The sequence below is a fragment of the Tinamus guttatus genome, unplaced genomic scaffold (genome assembly GCF_059628265.1).
Source record: "Tinamus guttatus ecotype Peru unplaced genomic scaffold, ASM5962826v1 Tinamus_guttatus_pri_ptg000023l, whole genome shotgun sequence".
NCBI classification, from domain to species: Eukaryota; Metazoa; Chordata; class Aves; order Tinamiformes; family Tinamidae; genus Tinamus; species Tinamus guttatus.
The window spans coordinates 2825147-2844685 of record NW_028288557.1 but is presented as its reverse complement, the minus strand read 5'-3'; the positions used below and the strand labels follow the sequence as shown (position 1 = coordinate 2844685).

Sequence of the window (19539 nt, the reverse complement as noted above, 5' to 3'; positions counted from 1 at the left end):
ATTTCGTGTACTCTTTCCCTGTTGTTTACTAAACCGTGAGCAAGACACAAACGTTCCTGGTCCCTGTGATGTCCTGTTGACTTCAGCTCCAAGCTGGTGGGAGGGAAGGTTTTTAGATGCTTCTCTTGCAAAGCCTGCCCCAAGGCAAAGCAAGCAGCTATGTTAAGTTGTGGCGTGGCCGTGTGAGTGTCTTGAGTTTTCTGGTTTGGAGATGAGCAATTCTTTGCTTTCCCAGACTCCTGCTGGGGGCAGCTGCAAAAGACCGAACTTGCAGCTTGCTCTGATAGTGAGGTTTATTCTTTAAGAGGATGCAAAGCTGCTTGCTAGGGTGTATTTTTGTGAGCAAGGAAAGAGTGGCTGGGGCTTGGACATGTAAGCCATGGTCTTGTGTTTGAGCAGCAAGCTGCCTTGTAGCAAAAGAGCTAAATGACTGCAAGCATTTTTTCCTGTGTGTGTTTTGCTGAGATTAGCACTTGAGCTTAACTGGCTGCTTGTTTCTATAGTGACTCCATAGTAACTGCTGCAAGAGCCCTGAAGTTTATTCAGGCGCTTCCAGGCTGACTTTTTACGAAAGTTTGTCCTTCTTCTGAGCTGCTGGTGTGACTGGCGGTGTAGGGCTGCCCCATTGAACCCGTGGGGTGCATTTGGGGCTGGCGTGGCGCCAGGCTGTGCCAACTGCTTGTGCTCAACGTGCGTGCCATGTGCCAGCCAGCCCTGGGAAGATCCGCTGGAAAAGGTGTGTTTCTCCAGCAAGAGAGTCCTCACAGGAGCGTTCCCTCTTTTCTGTAAGCAACCATGGTGTGTTAGCGCGTTCAGCTGATGCCCTCCTACGTGTTTGTCTGGATTTTTTCCTTATACCCGTGAGCTTCTTTCCTCTCCAGGCCTGTGACTGCAAGGCTGTAGGAGGCAGAGGGGCCACATGAGCACTGTCCTCGTCCAAATAGTGGGGAATGCTGCAGGGAGAACCACAGCTGAAGGAGGTGGGAAGGAAGGTATTGTAATGTTGACGGCCCGTTGGCCAAAAGGGAGGGCTTGTCCCTAACTCTCCGTAAAGGGGGGAAAATATTTCCTTGCACCTCCAAAGAAGGGTTCTCTCCAGGAACTCCTCTCCAAGAGAAGCTGCTCTGTTTACAGATCATAGAATCATTATGGTTGGAAAAAACCCTTAAGATCATCGAGTCCAACCGTAAAGATTCTGGCCCAGGATTATTTCCCCTGCGCCGGCCAGAGTAAGCACAAAATGGCCTGAATATATTTGGCAATTGGGTTCTTAGTGCATTGAACTGTGCTCTGTACGGGAATGCGATAACGTCCTGTCCTTTCTTGCACAACAGCCTGCCTGGAGCTGGGATGCAGCAGGGATGAGCAAAGGAGTCACGCAGCGAATCTGGCGTGTCGGGTATTTAGCAGAGCTCGTGGCTGGTTTAGGAATATTTAGATCTTTGAGACCCTTTTGCAGCGGCATCCGTTAGAAAGCAAGCAGAGAATGAAAAATAAATCTGCTGCATTACGGGCACAATGAGCTCTGGATCAAAGTGAGATGGAGCTAGAAAGGTGCTGCTTTCAATTTTGCTGGCCGAAGGGGTTGTGACTCAGATGGTCTGGGTAAACAATGAGGGAAGAGACGGTCCCTCTGGAGCCGCGGCTGACTTGGCGAGCCAGCAGTTATGAAAAGATGAATGCAGGAGAAGTGAACCGTGCTTCATGGCGGGTAGATTCCGCCTTTCTCTTGAAAAGCCTAATTTTAGACCAAGCCCTATTTTTGGACCATTCGGCCGCCCTGTTTAACTCCTGCTTTTCTTGGTTGAAGGGAACAGAAAATGAGTGGACCTGGCTCGTTCCTGGCGCGAGGCAACGAGACCAGCCAAGACCTTTCCCAGCAGAGAGTCGAATTCATCTCTGCAGAGGCAACTCTCTTCCCCTCCCTCAGCCCTTCCCTCGCAGTCTGTGGCTGAGGAATTGCAGCCTCTGGCTGCTGCTCGTGTTCAGCAAGGAGCGAGCTCCTACTGATCGTAGTATTTTTTCTTTTTGATGTGTAGCTGCCAGAACTGGATAGAGTCCTCCCGAGCGCGATGCCAAGCAGAGCTGAAGTGTTATTTTGTGCCTGTGGGTAAAACTCCTGTTCGTAGAGCTCAGCATGATGAGCAGCCTGTACAGCAGCATGAGCGCAACGAGCCTGCTCTAGGCTGTGCCTTGGTGGAGCTGGTCGCTTATGCCCTGCCCCACCGTGCGGAGTTGTGTCCTCCCCTCTGGATGAGGCGCCCAGAACGCGTGGGACTGTCACACAGAACCCGGGAAATGCTTGTTTCAAGAATGAGTGTTTCTGAGTGAGAGTTTAAGGCTGTGTCACGTGCAGCCCTAGCGCGGGGAAGCAGCTCTTGGTGCCAGTGCAAAGGCATCAGCCCTCCTGATTAACACAGCCTGCTATCAAAGCTGTCTGCAGCCAGATAGCTCTGGCCCCTCCCCGGCTTTTGCAACCTGAGCAGCTACGTTGTCCCAAACTGTCCTCGGGAGCGGATAAGGGAGCCCAGTCTGCGCGAAGCCCCTCGGCGGAGCTTGTGCACGAGGCGGTTACGGGGTCCGCGCACGGCTCGTGCCCCCGCGGCGGCCAGCGAAGGCGCGGGCTGAGGCCGGGCTCCGGCGTGCGAGCAGCTCCTCGGTGGGGCAGGAGCTCCATGGATTTTTCTCCCCTTCGGTTTGGCAGCTCTCCAGGCGCCTGCTACGGCACAGCCAAGTGCGGAGCCGGGGAGGGAGGGACTTGGGCTTGGTGGAGGGGGAGATGCAAAAGGCCCGAGGTTTAATCATTGAACCAATCGCACAGGATGGATTTATTCCTGGACTCAATTTCCCAGGAACTCTACCCATCTGGCCCTGGAGGAAATGCCTCGGCCGGCGTTTCTCTAGCTCCGGCTTTGTGAGTTAAGGACCTGTTGGTTTGGAGCTACGCGCAGCAGCTCTGTCGCAACAGATACGTCCGTCAGCACTGAGAAAATGTTTGCTGTCCACTTGCTAGCTTTTTATTTTACAAAGCTAAAAGAAGATCAAATAAAAAAGGTAAGACGCAGCGGTAGCAGGGATTCCTGTTTTGACCAGAACTCTATTCCTGGGAGGGTGCTTTGGGCTCTGCAGTACGTAGTACAATGTGAAATCTGTGAAAATAGGCTTAGTGGTGGTTTTTTCCTGCACAGTTATAAGCTCTCTTCCAGTAATGGAGTAAATGATCTCCTGTAAGGAATCGTGTAGTCCAGAGGGCAGCAGGGAGCCCCTTGCTGAGTCGCTCTGAGAGGCTGCTGGGAAGGATGGGGGTTTTAAAGCTGAGCAGGAACATGATTCACTCGCGTTGCAGGTGGGGCTAGGGAAGACTGCCCGGCTCTTTGGGTGAGGTCTCTCGGGACTCACCACAGCTCCTAACGTTAACGTGGGTGAAGTACCTTTGCCTCCTCTCCAGTTGTCTGGCCTGGCTGAAGGCTGATGTTTTTAGATATGGGCTTGAACTAAAGACGGAAAAGTCCAAGATGATCCCAATCTTAAGCTGTCAGTGCTGGGAGACCAGAACATGAAGTCTCTGCTGTTTCTCCACACAAACTCCCCCAGGGCTTTCTGAGGGGCAAGTCCTCAGCTTTCTAGCCATGTCCTGGGGGGGTTTTGTTTTCCTGGCCTCTCCATCAAGGCCTTTGGGGCCATTTTGTCCCTACCCAGCCCTGTGTGTGTGTTTTCAGCGGGCTGGGAGCAGGGCTGCCTGCACCGTGTAGCCACGTGGGAGATCCAAGGTCCTCGCAGCTGGTGCCGGCTGCGCCACCGCCCTTCCCGGGTCCTCTCCGCGCGGTGCCTTTGCTCCCAAGTGGAGCGGCTTGGTGCCGAGGGGCTGCTTCTGGCGCCGCAGGCGCCGCCGTTCCTGCGGCTGCAGTCAAAGGTCGTGTTAGCAGGGCCTCGCTCCGGCTGTAAATCGGGCTGGAGATCGGCGAGCTTCCCTGGGCTCTGCCTTATCTGGTGCTTCGGAGGGGACTGGTCCTTCTCCGGCTGTCTGCCAGCAGGGCGGAGAGGGTGGTTTTGATGGAAGCAGATGGCCAGCCCACCACCTCCGCAAGCAGAAACGTTCTGCATCCGTGGATGTGAACGAGTGCTCGCTTCTCCCCAGGCGCTTCGGATCCCCTTTGAATCCACCTGGCTTTCATGCATGCTGCATGTTGCCTACCCCTCTGAAAGGATACTGGGGGCACCCCAAAATATTTTCTAGGCCTAGTCCTAAAATCACAGCCTGCAGGGCAGATGTGGGGTCGGAAATGGGCTTTGAGCTCAGCCTGGCATGCCGGTGAGGTTAACTGTGGAGCGAAGCAGTAGCTGAGTGGATGTTTTCAGCTCATGGCTGACACACTTGGGCCCTGGCAGCGTTTTCTGGACCCAATTCAGCGTGGTCACGTTCCCACCAGGTCGAGACACTTCACAGCTCTACTTTGCCGCACATGCAGGAGAAAAGAAGGCCGATGAGCAGCCTGCTAGGGCTCGCAGCAGGACTCGGAGGCCTGCGCAGGGTGGCAAGTCGTCGATCCCGCCTAAAGGGTGGCCGACCTGCTACCCCGGCGCCGCGGAGGCTGCGTAACGCCTGGCCTGTTGCAGGTCGACAGGTACTTGTACCACCTGCGCCTGTCCGATGACACCTTGCGGGACATCATGGCTCGTTTCCAGGCCGAGATGGTGAAGGGCCTGGGCAGGGACACGAACCCCACGGCGGCGGTGAAAATGCTGCCTTCCTTCGTGCGCTCGCTGCCCGATGGATCCGGTGAGTCACCCCTGCGCCAGCTCCTAGGGGTACAGGGCCTGCTTAATTCCCCAGAAATTATCCCTGCAAACATGGCCTGGCCGCCGGAGCTGCGCTCGGACACGGCAAGGGCAGCCCCTACAGCCCAGAGGCCGCAGTGCAGCGAGTGGCCGCCATGGGCACGTGTGGGACATGGGGAGGCCGGGCCTGCAGAGGTGCCCGTACCCCGGCCAAAAACGAGCCTTTTTCCAAGTTTAACCGAATCGAAGGAGAAATAACAGCTCTGGTGGCATGTGGAGAACACTGGGAGGCAAATCCACTGGCACAAGGGGCATATGAGCAAAATCAAATTCCTTGGGAACTGCCTGGCAGGAGCTGAATACTCCCGTTTCGGAGGCTGCTTTCACAGAAGAAAAAGAAATACTAATTTAGAAATATTAGAAATACTCAGAAAGGAATACTAGCCTTGCCGTCACTGTGGCCACCATGGGCTGCAAAGCCTGACATGACCCGGGCACTACCCTGGAATTGCAGGGGACCCTTGAGGACACGAGGCCCGGCAGGTCGTGTGTGGTGTCATCGCTGTTGCGACACTCGGCGTATCCCAAAGGCAACGCTGGGCAGTGCCCTCCCGGCCCGCGTGCTCCCGTGCCAGGGACACGCTGCACAGTTGTGTTGGCACCTGCCTTGTTGACAAACGCCCTATTTTAAGTACCAAATTGATTTTTTTTCTATTTTTGCACTCTCAGTATGAGTTACTTATTATTGGTTACTTTGTTTCCAGCCCAAACTTCTGCCAGGTTTAAGTATCTCCCGCTCAGCAGGCTTTTACCAATTGCAATAGCAGTGATCTGCCAGATTTTTCAGTGCCTGGAATAACCTCTACGGAGCATCATCCCTTTTAATCATTTAAGCATTAATGACATGATGAACGTCAGTTTACTGAATAGCCCAGTTTGTCTCCTTGCCTTTGTGTCTTCCGGCCATAGTATTGCAGGTAGAATTTCCTGCTTTCCTTCCAGGATGGCCTTTTTTTTTTCATTATTATTTATCACATTAGTCAGGTGTTTGTACCGCAGGCCAAAGATTGCTCGAGGGCTGGTGCCTGCCACCACGCGGCCTTTGGGGAAGGGCAGCTCCGTGCGCGCGTGGGATGGGGAGATAATTGTTTTATGGAAGCGGCGAGGCCGAGCTGCCCTTCTGTGCGGAGGCCCTGCTGGTGAAATACGTGTTTGAGCTGAGAGCGCGGCTGGTTGAGATCGCTGTTTTGGTGGGAAAGGGGGGTTTGGATACACCTATTGCCTGGCACTGGGGTGGACAATCGAGTCTTGCTGCCCCTGCGCGTTGGCTTCTGCTGTAGGGATGTGTCATCGCTGCTGCTTGTCCCTTGCGTTGCAGAGAAAGGCGATTTCCTCGCTGTTGACCTGGGCGGCTCCCAGTTCCGTGCCCTCCAGGTGAAGGTGTCCCAGGATGGGAAGCAGAGCTGCCAGCTGGAGAGCAAATACTACCCCACACCCAAGGAAGTCATCCAGGGCAGCGGAGCCGAGGTGGGACCCACGGAGCCGCTCCGCCATGGAGCCGCTCCATTGCGGAGCCGCTCCGGGCACAGCCTGACCCGTCGTCTCCCTTCTCCTGCAGCTCTTTGACTATGTCGCTGGCTGCCTGTTGGACTTCATGGAGTCCAGAAACCTGACGTACAAGAAACTGCCCCTTGGCTTTACCTTTTCCTTTCCATGCAGACAGACCAAGTTGGAAGAGGTGAGATGTGGGGAAAGAAAAAAAAAAGAAAAGAAAAGGGAGGGGAAAATTTGCTGCCAGCAAGTCTGGCTCCTTAGGGAGCCTGGGGCCACGGTGGCCTGGGAGTGGTAGTGCACGGGGTAACCTTTGCACAGCGCTCGGAGCGAGGCAGGGGCCACTCACTGCTGTTTCACTACACCTCACTGCCATTCAAGGGTATCTCAAGGCAACGAGATCTTTAAACTAAAGCTACTGTTGTACTTATCAGTGCCCAACTCTGTAGTAATCTCATATCCTTGTATGAAGGCTATTAGACTTTAAAACGTGTACTCTTGTGTCTTAGAGTGTGTGTGTAGTTTTCTTGGCTTTGGTGTTTTTTCAGTTCTTTATGTTCAATATCTTTACAGTTCCTTCTAAGCAGAAGAGACCTGTAGCTGAGCATTTGGGAGGCTGCACGGGGGAGGTGAAAGGCTCATTGCGAACATTTTGTGGCCTCTTATTCTCCCCTCCTATTTTATTTGTAGAGAATGTGTGCTTGAGGTTCCAGTCCTGAAAGGACTTAACGTTTTTCTTCACATTGTTAATTTGCGATGAGCTTTTTGGACTGTCGCTTTGCAGGGGGTGCTCCTTAGCTGGACAAAACACTTCAAGGCCCGGGGCGTCCAGGGCACGGATGTGGTCAGCTCTCTGCGCAAGGCCCTCGAGAAGCACAAGGCAAGTTTTGTTCCTCCCCGAGGCAAGCTGAACAGCCCTCGGCCGTCCTTCCGGCGAGGGAGAACCGCGCTTGGTGCGTGGGATGTGTGGGAGTTGTCAGACATCCTTCAAGGACATCCAGTAACGAGTGTCTGGCAGTGGTCTGCGCGGGCTGCTCTGCCTCGTGATAACATTAAACATCATAAATAGACATGGTTAAATCCGCTCTCTAGCTAGCCTATTTCTTGGAATAACATTGTTTCAGTATTTTGGAGAGTATTTTCATATTCTATACCATTGGCAACATCATCTAAGAAACAGAAAACATCGTTCTGTATCTTGTCAGCATTGTAGTAAGAAGGCAGTAGTGTTGTTTTCTCATGTGGTGTTAACCACTCATCTTTGTGCGCTCAGGGCATCGATGTGGATGTCTTGGCACTGGTCAATGACACTGTGGGAACCATGATGACTTGTGGATATGAAGATGAGCGCTGCGAAGTTGGACTTATAATCGGTAACTTGTTTTGTTCACTAAATATTTTCTCTTTTTTCCTTGTCCTCACATGGAGAAAAACAATGTTTAGAATTGCAAGCCGCAAGGCAGCTGCTCTATGCTGATCACACTGCCTTCAAGTATCAAGGCAGTAGAAGTATTAACTTCCTGTCTTGTTAGGATCTAGTTCGGAGCAACACAAACTTCTCTGGCTGTTTAGAAAATTAATGTGTCTCTGCAGAGAAAGCTGAATTTCTCTCACCTCTGGCAGTAAAGACCAGCTACTCTTTCCATGACTTGCCTGCTTCACAGCACTGTGGTGGCTTTTTCTAAGCTCCATAGATGTACATTTAAATAAATAAGAGTCAAGCCTTAGATCAACTTCTGGTACTTTCTCTCAATGCAAAATCACGTTTATTTGCTATTAAACGCGTAACGTTCCGCGCTGGCGTCCCCGCGCGCAGGCACGGGCACCAACGCCTGCTACATGGAGGACCTGAGGCACATCGACCTGGTGGAGGGCGACGAGGGCCGCATGTGCATCAACACGGAGTGGGGCGCCTTCGGCGACGACGGCTCCCTGGAGGACATCCGCACCGAGTTCGACCGCGAGATCGACCAGGGGTCTCTCAACCCCGGCAAGCAGCTGTGAGTGCCTCCTGCTGCTGACGCCGCTGGGCAGCTTAAGAGCTTCAGAGGCATTTCAGGGTGTGCCAGGAGCCCCTGTGGCAATGGGGTTGAATGAGCTTGAGCTGACCTGATCCTTGTCCTGCCCAAGCTGGGCCTTCCTCATCACTTATCTGGACGGCTGCACTTGGGCCCCAGTGCCTCAGGAAGGCATAAGGCCCACAGCTTAGATCCCAAGCACCTTTTGGAGGTTGTATTTATTAATTTTATTTATTTATTATGTTTGCCCTGTGTGAAAACATAAGATGTTTGTACTTGACTACGTCAGGACTCTGACCAGCAGTGAAATGAGAGCCTGGGTGACCTCTGCGCTTCATTCCAGGTTTGAGAAGATGATCAGCAGCCTGCACCTGGGTGAACTTGTAAGACTCATTCTTCTAAAAATGACAAAGGAAGGTCTGCTCTTCAATGGGAAAGCGTCAACAGCTCTGTGTACTAAGGGCAAGATCGAAATGAAACATGTGGCAGCAATGGAAAAGTAAGAGCTGCAGCATGCCCTTGGAGAGTGGCTTTAGTCTGCCGTGATCAGCACTGCTAATAATAATAATTTAATTACAGTCTGTGAGCCCTTGGAATTGATCCTAGACTGGTCATTCTGGTTTTGCTTTTATCTAGGAGATAGATGATCTTTTCTTAAGTAAGAACTGGTGAAAGACGAAGCTTTAACAAAGTCCCGTGGTAGCAAATGTACAATTAACCACCACAGTCATAAGTTGTTTAAATAATCTCTTTTGAAACCTAAGGACACGGGAGGCTTTCTGCAGTTTTCAGCTTCTGGGATGTGGGAGTGCTTGGATTGCTTTGAGGGTGCCCACTCTGGGTCATCTCGTGACAGATTCCGATGTTTTCCAGAGTGATCCCATTGCTGGTATTTCAGGGGTGATTTCTGCATTTTCCTCATGTTGAGGGAAGCTGTGCATCTATTACTTGTTGGTGTGTGGCCTAATTTTCTTGCGTTAAATGATCCATTCCTTTGTTCTGGGACAGATACAAGGAAGGTCTGAGCAACACGAAGGAGATTCTTACAGAGCTGAACCTCTTTCCCTCGGAGGAGGATTGCATTGCTGTCCAGCACGTCTGCACCATCGTTTCCTTCCGCTCGGCCAACCTCTGTGCTGCCGCCCTTGCTGCCATCCTGGCACGGCTGAGGGAGAACAAGAAAGTCCTCAGGCTGCGAACCACTGTTGGCATTGATGGGACCCTCTACAAAGCCCATCCCCAGTAAGAAACCAAGAGCATGTGGTAGCTCCTGGCCATACGTAGTTGTTATTAGTCCCCAGCTGCACATATGTGCAGTTTCTGAGGAGAGCCGCTTGCCTGGTGCAGGGTGGGAGTGAGATGTGGCTGTGTTGTGGAGGGCAGGACTGGCCTGGTTATCACTCCTTGGCTCGGGAACAAGTGCCTCCCCGAGTGACTGCCTCCAGGCCACTTGCATTTCCTTTAGTTGTTGGATTTTTGAACATATGCTCAAGTTTCTCCCAGATTCGGATGGAGGCCAAGTGCCTGATTCTCCATCTCTGACTTTCCTTAGCCTGCTCGGCTTTTCTCCAGCGCCATCCTCCTAGGCATTCACACTTGCCTAGGGTTGTTTGCTCATTCCTGGTAAGAGCAAGGCTGTCCTGCAGGGCAGCCAGAAATCAGGAACACTGTTCTCCTCTCCCAGGCTGCTCCCCTGGCTCCGTCGCTTGCGGCTTGTGCTGGAAGCACGTGAGCGAGGCAAGACCCGTACGAGACCCGCGCGGGGGCCTGAGGCCGCTCTTTGCCGCCCTAGGTACGCCAAGCGGCTGCACAAGGTGGTGAGGAGGCTGGTGCCCACCTGCGACGTGCGCTTCCTGCTCTCGACGAGCGGCAGCACCAGGGGGGCCGCCATGGTCACGGCGGTGGCGCGGCGGCTGGCCGAGCAGCGCAAGCGCATCGACGCCGTGCTCGCGCCCTTCCTGCTCGCCCCGGCTGCCCTCCGGGAAGTGAGGGACAAAATGAGGAAGGAGCTGGAGCATGGTCTCCAGAGAGACACGCAGGGCACGGCCACGGTGAAGATGCTGCCCACGTACGTCTGCGGGACCCCGGATGGAACAGGTAGAGTCCTTCTCTGGGCACCTGCAGGCTTTGCAGGCAAGTTGCTTGTCATTTTTGGGGAGGGAATGTTACGATTAGGAGATTCCTGGGAAATGCCAGGGCGGTGCCTGCTGGCAAACTGCTTCCTCCTGTGGTGTTATCCATCTTGCACTCAACCCCTTGCCTAGCAAGGACTCAACGTCCCGAGGGACAGTGTGTTATCACTGGCTCGGGTAAAGCGTTTTTGGAGAGCTATGGCATGCTGAGTCACAGCCGTGTTACCGGAAGCACCAAAATGAAATACCTTCTTCTCTTACAGAGAAAGGAAAATTCCTCGCCCTTGATCTTGGCGGGACAAATTTCAGGGTTCTGCTGGTCAAAATTAGAAGCGGGAGAAGGAAATCAGTGCAAATGTATAATAAGATCTTTGCCATTCCTTTGGAGATCATGCAAGGGACAGGGGAAGAGGTAACTTCTAATTAGTTTAACTGATTCAGCCAGGACCCCTGGAATGGGAGTACCTGCAAGATTTACGTGTTTTTTTCTTTATTTTTTTCTCTGTCCTTCCAGCTCTTTGACCACATTGTGCAGTGCATAGCAGAATTCTTGGAGTATATGGGGATTAAAGGCGCCCGGCTGCCTTTGGGCTTCACCTTCTCCTTCCCCTGCAGGCAAGCCAGCATTGACAAGGTAAGGACAGGGAAAGGGTTTCCAAAAGAGGGCAAGAGCTGCAGATCTGCCAGCTTTGCAGCTGTATGGCAAATGACACAATTTTGGGTGACGGTGACTTGTTTTGGAGGCAAAAGCTTTCTCTTTCCCTAAACGTTTTGCTCCAAGCAGCTCTTTTCAAGGTCTGATAGATTACATAGAGATTCCTTCTTCCTGTAATGCCAAGAGAGAACAGTCCCCTCCTTGTCCTTCCTCAGCTACAGTCCCTGCCTATTCTCCTAGCTGTGCTGCAGAGCTGTATAACTTTCCCACTACATCGGTTTCCTTTTGTCGAGTGCCAGTAGGCAGAACTGAGCTCACTTATTCACAGTGTGGAAGGGCTGGACCTCTCCCTTTGGTTGGACATGTGCAGCTTTCTGAGGGATCGCAGCTTTTCCTCTGTCCTGAGCTGATGTGAGAAAAGCTTCAGAATAATCAAGAATATCTTAGTGAATTTATTTACTTCCTTTGCCTTTCCTAAGGGAGTAGGAAAAAGGCGTTCTGCCCAATCTGGCCAAATGTGTAGGATGCTTGGAGGGATGAGAAACTGCAATTATATAAAAAGGTTTTTAAGTCCCGTTGAATTTTACAGCAACTTCCGGACTTGCGGCTCAATTGACAGCAATTTTTGCCGTTTTTTTTCCCCCTGAAAATGGCACTGGGGGTGATTGAGCAGAAGGGAGTGAGATGAAGAGGTTTAAAGTTTACCAAAGGAGGAGAGAGCCTTGGGCAGGCATTGAGAAACAGGCAAGTAAGCCCGGAGCAAGTCACACACACGCTGACACGCTTCCCGCGCCAGGCCCTTGCAATAACCTGCCTTTTTGGCCAGCAAAACACTGTGTTTTGCAAGGAGGAAGGACAGAGAAAGACTGGGAGAAGGAAAAAAGGTAATTAATGATGTCTGTTCCTCTACATTTGCAGATTTTTTTCTTCTCTTTTAGGGAACGCTTGTAGGTTGGACTAAAGGTTTTAAGGCAACGGACTGTGAGGGGGAAGATGTTGTCGATATGCTAAGAGAAGCTATCAAGAGGAGAAACGTGAGCTATTCTTTTTTGCTTTCTATATTTATTTAATAAATGTCTATATTTCAAGCTACATATTTTTAATGCGTGCTCACTCTTCCCCCCAGGCCTTTCTATTGACTGTGACTTACGTTTCAGGAGTTTGACTTGGACATTGTGGCATTGGTGAATGACACGGTGGGGACGATGATGACCTGTGGCTACGAGGACCCAAAGTGCGAGATTGGCCTCATTGCAGGTACAGCATTAGTGAAGCAAACACTGTAAAATGAAACTGGGAGATTGATTCCCTATTTCAGCATTTGTAAAGCAAATCTCTTGCAAGTCTCTTCCCCACAGCGTGGTGTGTGGTGTCACTGGGAGATCTGGGCAGGTTTATGTGGTATTTAGGTGAGAACGTGCCATCACCTGTACCACACACAGTCAAGTTGGTAGCGGTAACAGAGACTTCTCTCTTCTCTGCTCTTGGAATGTTTTGTCCAAGCCCCATCTCATTGGGGACGTTTCCATTGTAGCACCGCAAAGTGCGCAGGGTGAGGGCTGCCAGTTGCTTCTGTAAGATCCGTGGAGATCTTTGGAATTTGGGATCTGGAGAAGAGCTCCAGATCACCGCACATGATCACCGCAATCATCTCCCTTGCTTTTCAGCTGCTGCTTCACTTTTTTGGCTGAAGCCTTGTTGTTTCCTCCTAGGAACAGGCAGCAATGTGTGCTACATGGAAGACATGAAAAACATAGAAATCGTGGAAGGGAATGAAGGGAAAATGTGCATTAATACCGAATGGGGAGGATTTGGTGACAACGGCTGCATTGACAACATCAGAACAGAATATGATAAAGAAGTAGATGAAGGTTCACTAAATCCAGGGAAGCAGAGGTAATGATGTGGTCCTCATTTCCGTGAGTCCTGCAACAGTCACCGCGACAGATTTTTCTGATGGTTGAAAGGCTCATACTGTTCTGCAAGCTCTGACTGCTTTTCAGATTGTTACTGAGTATCTGTCACTGATTATGCTAAACAGAGCTAACTTGTTCTCTCTTTAAAAACATATTTTCATAACAGGTATGAAAAAATGACGAGTGGAATGTATCTAGGGGAAATAGTGAGGCAAATTTTGATCGACTTAACCAGACAAGGACTGCTATTCAGAGGACAGATCTCAGAATCGCTCAGGAAAAGAGGCATATTTGAAACCAAATTCCTGTCTCAGATTGAGAGGTAAAGTTGTTAATTAGATTTACGTGTTGTAAGTCCTCAAGTTCTTCAGAACCCCTAGGAAATATTATTTCTGCAGAATTGTAGAGCTTTTTCTCTCAAGAAGTCATTATAGTTTCCCTCTCAGTGGTGAGGGAAAAGGAAGGGGAAGACATGACAAAACAAAACACAAAAAGAACCAAGCAACTGTGAAAGCCCTAGAATTATTCTGTAATTATATAAACTATCATTTCCTTTCCATGTGGCTACTTTATCTTGGATGGCTTAGTATCAAGTATTTCTCCGCTTGAAATCGGTAGTTAAAATGGCAGTTGTTATTTTTCGAGGCCTGTATTTCCATTGTGAATATGGGCTTTGCCGTGCATCTCTGCATGTTTCCAGGGTGTTTGAAACCCCTCCCAGCACTGGGGGGATTCTGAAGGTAGTAGCTCACCCTTTGGATCAGAAATAACCCCCGGAGGTGGCTGCTGTGGCGCGACCTTGGGACCCCCGCGCTCCCCTAACGCCAGGCCGCGTTTCCCTCCGCCAGCGACCGCCTGGCCCTGCTGCAGGTGCGGCGCATCCTGCAGCAGCTCGGCCTGGACGGCACGTGCGAGGACAGCATCGTCGTCAAGGAGGTGTGCGGGGCCGTGTCCGCGCGGGCCGCGCGCCTCTGCGGCGCCGGCCTCGCTGCCATCGTGGAGAAGAGGAGGCAGAACCAAGGCGTCGAGCGCTTGGAAGTCACCGTCGGAGTGGACGGGACGCTCTACAAGCTCCATCCGCAGTGAGTGCCCGGGGCCCTTTGCTTTCTGGCTCCCGCGACGTGTCTCCCTGCATATCCCATCTTTCCCTCTTGCCTGTGCTTTGCTTTCCTCTGCTGGGAGGCTGGAGCTCTCTGGGGCGTGTAGCAAACCTATTATTTTAATATGGATTTTTTCCCAGTGTTTTGGAGGATTTCTGCAGTGTTTGAGGATCCTAAATGGATGCAGACTTTTCACGTAGGAAGCTTTGGGGTTCTTTTTGCGGTTGGGTCTGTATATCATGAGGAAAGCCCTTGAAGTAGTGGCGTTAGCTGTTGAGTTGGGGAAAGAGAATGGGCTCTTTGTGGTCTCTAAAAGCAAGGGCCCTGCCTGGCATTATACTGCAAAAAATGAAGATGAAGAAATAGAAACTAAAATCTGATGTAGTACAGAAAGGAGAAGGAAAAAAAAAAAAAAAGAAAGAAAACAGAAAGGAATGAGATAGAGCACCAGAGGAAGACATTGGCTGAGGTTTTGGTTCCCTGCTAATAGACAAGTGGAAATGACCACAAAGCAGAAGAGGGTGCTAAAATGGTCTTCCCCTGTCTCCTTTTCCTTCCAGTTTCTCCAGGGTGCTGCGGGAAACGGTGAAGGAGCTGGCCCCGCAGTGTGACGTGACTTTCATGCTCTCCGAAGACGGGAGCGGGAAGGGAGCTGCCCTCATCACCGCAGTAGCGAAAAGGCTGCGTAATGTAGGAGAAAACTAAAAACAAGAGGCCACGTCGGCTCGGCGTTGCCAGGCATATGCCCTAGGGATGGCTGAGTGCTGGCTGGAGGTACCTGTGTTCAGGAAGAGGCTGCTTTTTGCCTAAGCAGCTTCTTTTTTGCCCTGTGGTAACTTGGCTCAAGTGTTTCTGTGCTTGAGAATTCACTGGCACTACGGATGCTGCAAGATACTCAGTGCTGCACTTTCTGCAGTTCATCTGTAGTGCACGTGAGGATTTAAAAAAAAACAACAAAGAAGTTCCAACATATCTTCTTACAATGGCTTAATCAAGTCACTGCACCACAATTGAGTTTATCAGCCAGTTTCTTAGGATTTGGGGGGTTTAGTTTTGGCTTGGTCTGGTTCTAGGGATATTAAGATCCTCGTGTTGCATGTATCTAGCCAACGTGTTCATTCAGTGCTTCACAGACTTCACAATAAATCTGCAGGTAAAATAAATTAACAAGCCTTGGCCAGTGATGCTTTTTCTTCCTCTCCCCTCCGCTACACCGGATGCAAGTCTACTGGAATGTGAAATTCCTCCAAGTACGAAGGACGCGATTAATAAATGAATGTGAGGGAAATAGGTGAGTCCACAAAAGGGCAGCTTGTGCCAAAATGTATTAGTGCATTTGTGTGTGCGTAAACGTAAACTAATGCTGGATGGATTCTGGCTGCTTCTCATCCGGGGGCAAAAAAGAGGATATAGAGCAGCTACAGAGTCTGCTGCTCCTGTGCTAGAAGTACCAAGAGTATCAAATCTGTTTGGGCTGCAAAACAGTTGTGTGAAATGGGCACCTCCGTTTCTCCTGGTTGTTTTTCCTTGCTTATCTCCTTATTCATTCAAAGGTGACAGACTTGCTGGTACAAAATGGAAAATTAACTTGTGTGCTTGTGTGACCAAAAGTCTCCTGCCTCATTTACCCTTTGCAGGATTACTTAAAACAGTAATGATACAGATAAGTGCCTAATCCAGAAGCTGCTATTCTGCTCTCAAGTATTTCCCTATCTCTGTTAATCCTTTTCCTTGGGGAGGCAGCAGAATGTGGGGTCGGCGAATGCGCCTTAAGCCTAGGTGGGTCAAAAATGAGGGGAATAAGCAGACTGTACATTTTCTTTACCTTTTGGATTCCATAGAGCCCTAGAAAATGAAGCTTGGGCCTGACTTTTTCCCTGGTGCTGCACAGTTGTGCATGAGCCTCGGGACCTGCGGCCGTGGGGAGCCTAGACAAGCCCTGCAATAGCAACTCTGCAAGGGCTGGTTTTCTCTTGGATGCTCTGAGACCCTGTATGAGCAGGGACCTTCTGGGGACCCTTCTTCCCCTTCTTTGCTTTTTTGGAAAATTAGGTTTTTGGGTGTTCCCGATTTGGGTATCTTTGCGGTATTTTACTTTGGTGTGTTGTGAAGGACTTCCAGCCAATGTTCAGCACTGTTTGCACTTAGCAGCGTTGCACTGTCCTCTTGGGGACAGGGATGGCTTTTTCTCCAGATGTTCAGATCTTATTTCCTTAGGTTACATGTTCAATACGGACAGTCGAAAGAGCTTTAAATCCCAGGTATGGCAGAGGTGAAGGGGCTAAGGTTTGCACTTCACTCCCAGTAGACGGTTGCAGTTATCTGCAAGGAGAGGATTTTAAACCCTGCTTGGCAGCCTGACTTGTAATCCAGCAGCTCATTGATGACAAACTCCTTGTCACTTCGACAAAGTTCAAAAGTAAATAGAGGATCATGCGTAAATCCTCCAGAAAGCCCGATTACCATAATCTCCTTTCTCGGGAAGTGGATAATAGACAAGATTAGCACATCAGCATCGAGAAGTTTGGGGGCAAAATGCAGGTGCTGCCAAAACAAAACTTATTGTTGTGGTTTGTTCCGAGCAGTGCACGGAGTGGGATTGCTGGCATCGGCACCGGCCAGACAGCAAAACTTCAAGCACCAAGAATCAGTTTAATAATTTCCCCCCTCTCGCCTTTCCTCTGTTGCATGGGGTGGTTGAAAGGCAACAGGTTGCACTTGTCTGTGATGGGGATGCCCATGTGATTTTGATCTTTTTGGTGTTTTTTTTTTAATGTTTTCCTTATTCCTCTCCTGCACCAGCACCTGTGGCTGAGGCCTGACAAAAAAAGAGGAGGCTTCGGTTCTCGAAACGCTGCAGTGCTGTTAATTCAGTTCGCTTTCTGGAACGTGTTTTTATACATATATGTATATATATACACATAGATAAGTATACGTATAAATGTAGTTGCTGTTCCTAGTTTGGTGCCACTGCAGCAAGGCTGGGAAGGCCCGCGGGGCGCGAGCGGTTAACGGAGCGAGGAAGGTGCAGCTCCCGCGCGCGCCGGGGCGGAAAGCTGCGGGCGCCGGCTTGGGAGCACGTTCTGGAAGCGAGTGGGATAAATAATGGCACGAGGCAGAGGAGAGAGAGAGAGGGGAAAATAAATCCAAATGCCTGAAGGGCTCATGCGCCGCAGGCAGCGGCTTTTAGCAGCGTTCCTGCCCTCTCCGTCGGAAATCCTGGTCGGGGCCCTTTGCTGTTGCTTTCAAGTGTGTGTTTGCAGAGCAAGGGAGCAGCGGTGTAGGTCGAAAGCCCAGTTTGTTAGTCTGAAATTTAAATAATCGCCTGGTCATTAAGTTTTGCACAAAAAGGAATTCACTCTAAAAGCAGCTGATATGTTACCGTGATTAGAGCAACAGCAATGCCTCCTTTCATCGCAGCGAAGTTACATTGTTGGAGGGCATAACTGGCATTTTTTTATTGAAAGATTAAGAAGAACTTGTTTACAGCTTGCAAACAAAGGGGTTTTAATTCAGCAGACGGCAGCGGGGATAAGCAGTAAGTGGCATTTTCATCTGCGGGCCGGTTAGCGCTTTTGCTGCACAATGCAGCGCACAGAGGAGCGCGAAGGAATTTACCGCCCGGCACCGGCGCAGCGGAGCGGGCGCCGCGCCGGCGAACGCCAGAACCCCGGCGGGGAGAGACCCTGAGCGCACGGGGACGGCTCCGGGGAAGGAGCGGCGCTTCCCGGCTGTCGCCGCACGGTGCCCGTTGTGCCGCGGCCCAGGGATGGCGATTCCGGGAACGCTCGTGCTCCGGAGCAGCGGGCATGATGTCTGCGAGCGCCGCTGGCTGCCGAAGTAGGTACCCGTGTGGTTCTCGGCCCCGCGGCTTTGCTCTTCCACGGCCGTGTGGCACCACGTGCCTCCCGTCTCCGCGGAGGCTGATCCCGGTGGGATTTTGCTTTTTCTCTCCTTTTTGCAGGTATTTTCTCCTGCTTGGGGAAGTGCGGGCGAGGGAAGCAGGACAGGGCCGAGGCGCTGCCTTGTTCTGAGCAGGGCAATAACACCCGTGAAAATTACACCCCTGCTAGATTTGCATTGGTTGGGGAAATGTCCCAGGAGAGCCAGAATGGTCTGAGGACACTGCTCCTGAGTTGGGGACGAGAGAAAAAAAAATAACACGTTGGGTTTTTCAAAGCACAAATCACAGATCCAAGACTTTCCTGAGGAAAATCTCCACAAGGGATGAGAGAGGCCGAGGCGGCTGTCACAGCCCGTCCTGAGAGCTGCTCCTCTTGCTGGGCAGCGTTCGGCCCGCAGGGCCCTCCTGGGGTAGCTCACCCTGGGAGGCACCGCAGTCTGCCCCATTCCTGGCTGTGAAATACTAAAAAAAAAAAAAAAAAAACAGGTTTTGGGGTTAATTTGTAGTCTAGCCAGGGCTAAGGGGGCCTTTGTTGGGGCTTCCTTTTTGGACCCAGACCGTGAGCATCAGAGCACTGAGATGTAGGAGTCATTGGCCGCACCAACGCGTCACCAAGCGGTGCCGGTGGCTGGGGGCCGCTTGGCCCCGTGTCCCCGCTGCCATGTTCCTCTCTCCTGGCAGCCCATGATGTGACGTGGCGAGAGGGGTCCCGCCATGGCCGCGCGGAAGGAGCCCGACGCCCCCGGCCGCTGCTGCTCGCCGCTGTGCAGGGTGAGTGTTGGCGGCCGTGCGAGCCGAGGGCTCGTCTAGGAAAGCGCTAATTGCGCCGTGCACTAAATTAGGCTGCGTTTTGCTTCACTGAAGCGATTGCGAATGTGGGACCCCGGGCAGAGCCAAAGCGGCCGTGGCCACCGCTTTCCTCTGCGGCCGGCATGGAAGGCGCCTTGGGCCTTTGCCCCCGGCTCCTTGGACGTGGGCTTCCCTCTGGGAGGCTTCCAGGTTAAAAAGCGGATATTTGGGTGATTGCCGGTTTTGCCGCTGTCCTTGTTCCCGCTGGGCACGTGGATGGAGGAGCCGCCTTGCAAGGCGGCCCTGCTCCCAGCTCGGTGCTGCAGCCGCATCCACCTCCTCTCCTCGCACCTTCCCTTCAGCCAGCAGGGGAGGCTTCAGCACCGCCGCTCCGCTCCTGTCGGAGCACCGGCTTCCCGGGAAGCAGCAGGAAATCGCTGTTTCTTAAAACAGCAGTTGTGAAGGGAAGGAACTTGCAACGTGGGTAATCATTTCTGTCCTAGGCTTGAGGAAGCCGCTACAGCGCGGTTGTGTCTTTAGGAAGGCAGGAAGCACTGAGGAACTTTGGGCATCAAAATTATGCTGCGGCCATGATCTGAAAACAACACAAACAAACAAAAACTCGTGGTGCATCGGAGGCAAACCTTAACCATAGCCTGCTGCAGAGCATTAAACGTTGAACGGAAGAAACAGGC

General features: G+C 51.6%; 1 protein-coding gene across 1 annotated transcript; it reads left to right on the top strand.

Annotated features, from left to right (window-relative positions):
• Positions 1-2773: 2773 nt before the first annotated feature.
• Positions 2774-14896, top strand: LOC104577765 (hexokinase HKDC1). The gene is made up of 18 exons (XM_088525488.1): positions 2774-3054; positions 4618-4780; positions 6158-6306; positions 6398-6517; positions 7115-7210; positions 7604-7703; positions 8147-8330; positions 8692-8847; positions 9357-9590; positions 10141-10445; positions 10744-10892; positions 10995-11114; positions 12074-12169; positions 12293-12392; positions 12848-13031; positions 13218-13373; positions 13900-14133; positions 14712-14896. Exons 1-18 carry the CDS (start codon positions 2992-2994, stop codon positions 14854-14856), a joined length of 2754 nt encoding a protein of 917 aa, XP_088381614.1. The 5' UTR covers positions 2774-2991; the 3' UTR covers positions 14857-14896.
• Positions 14897-19539: the final 4643 nt, after the last annotated feature.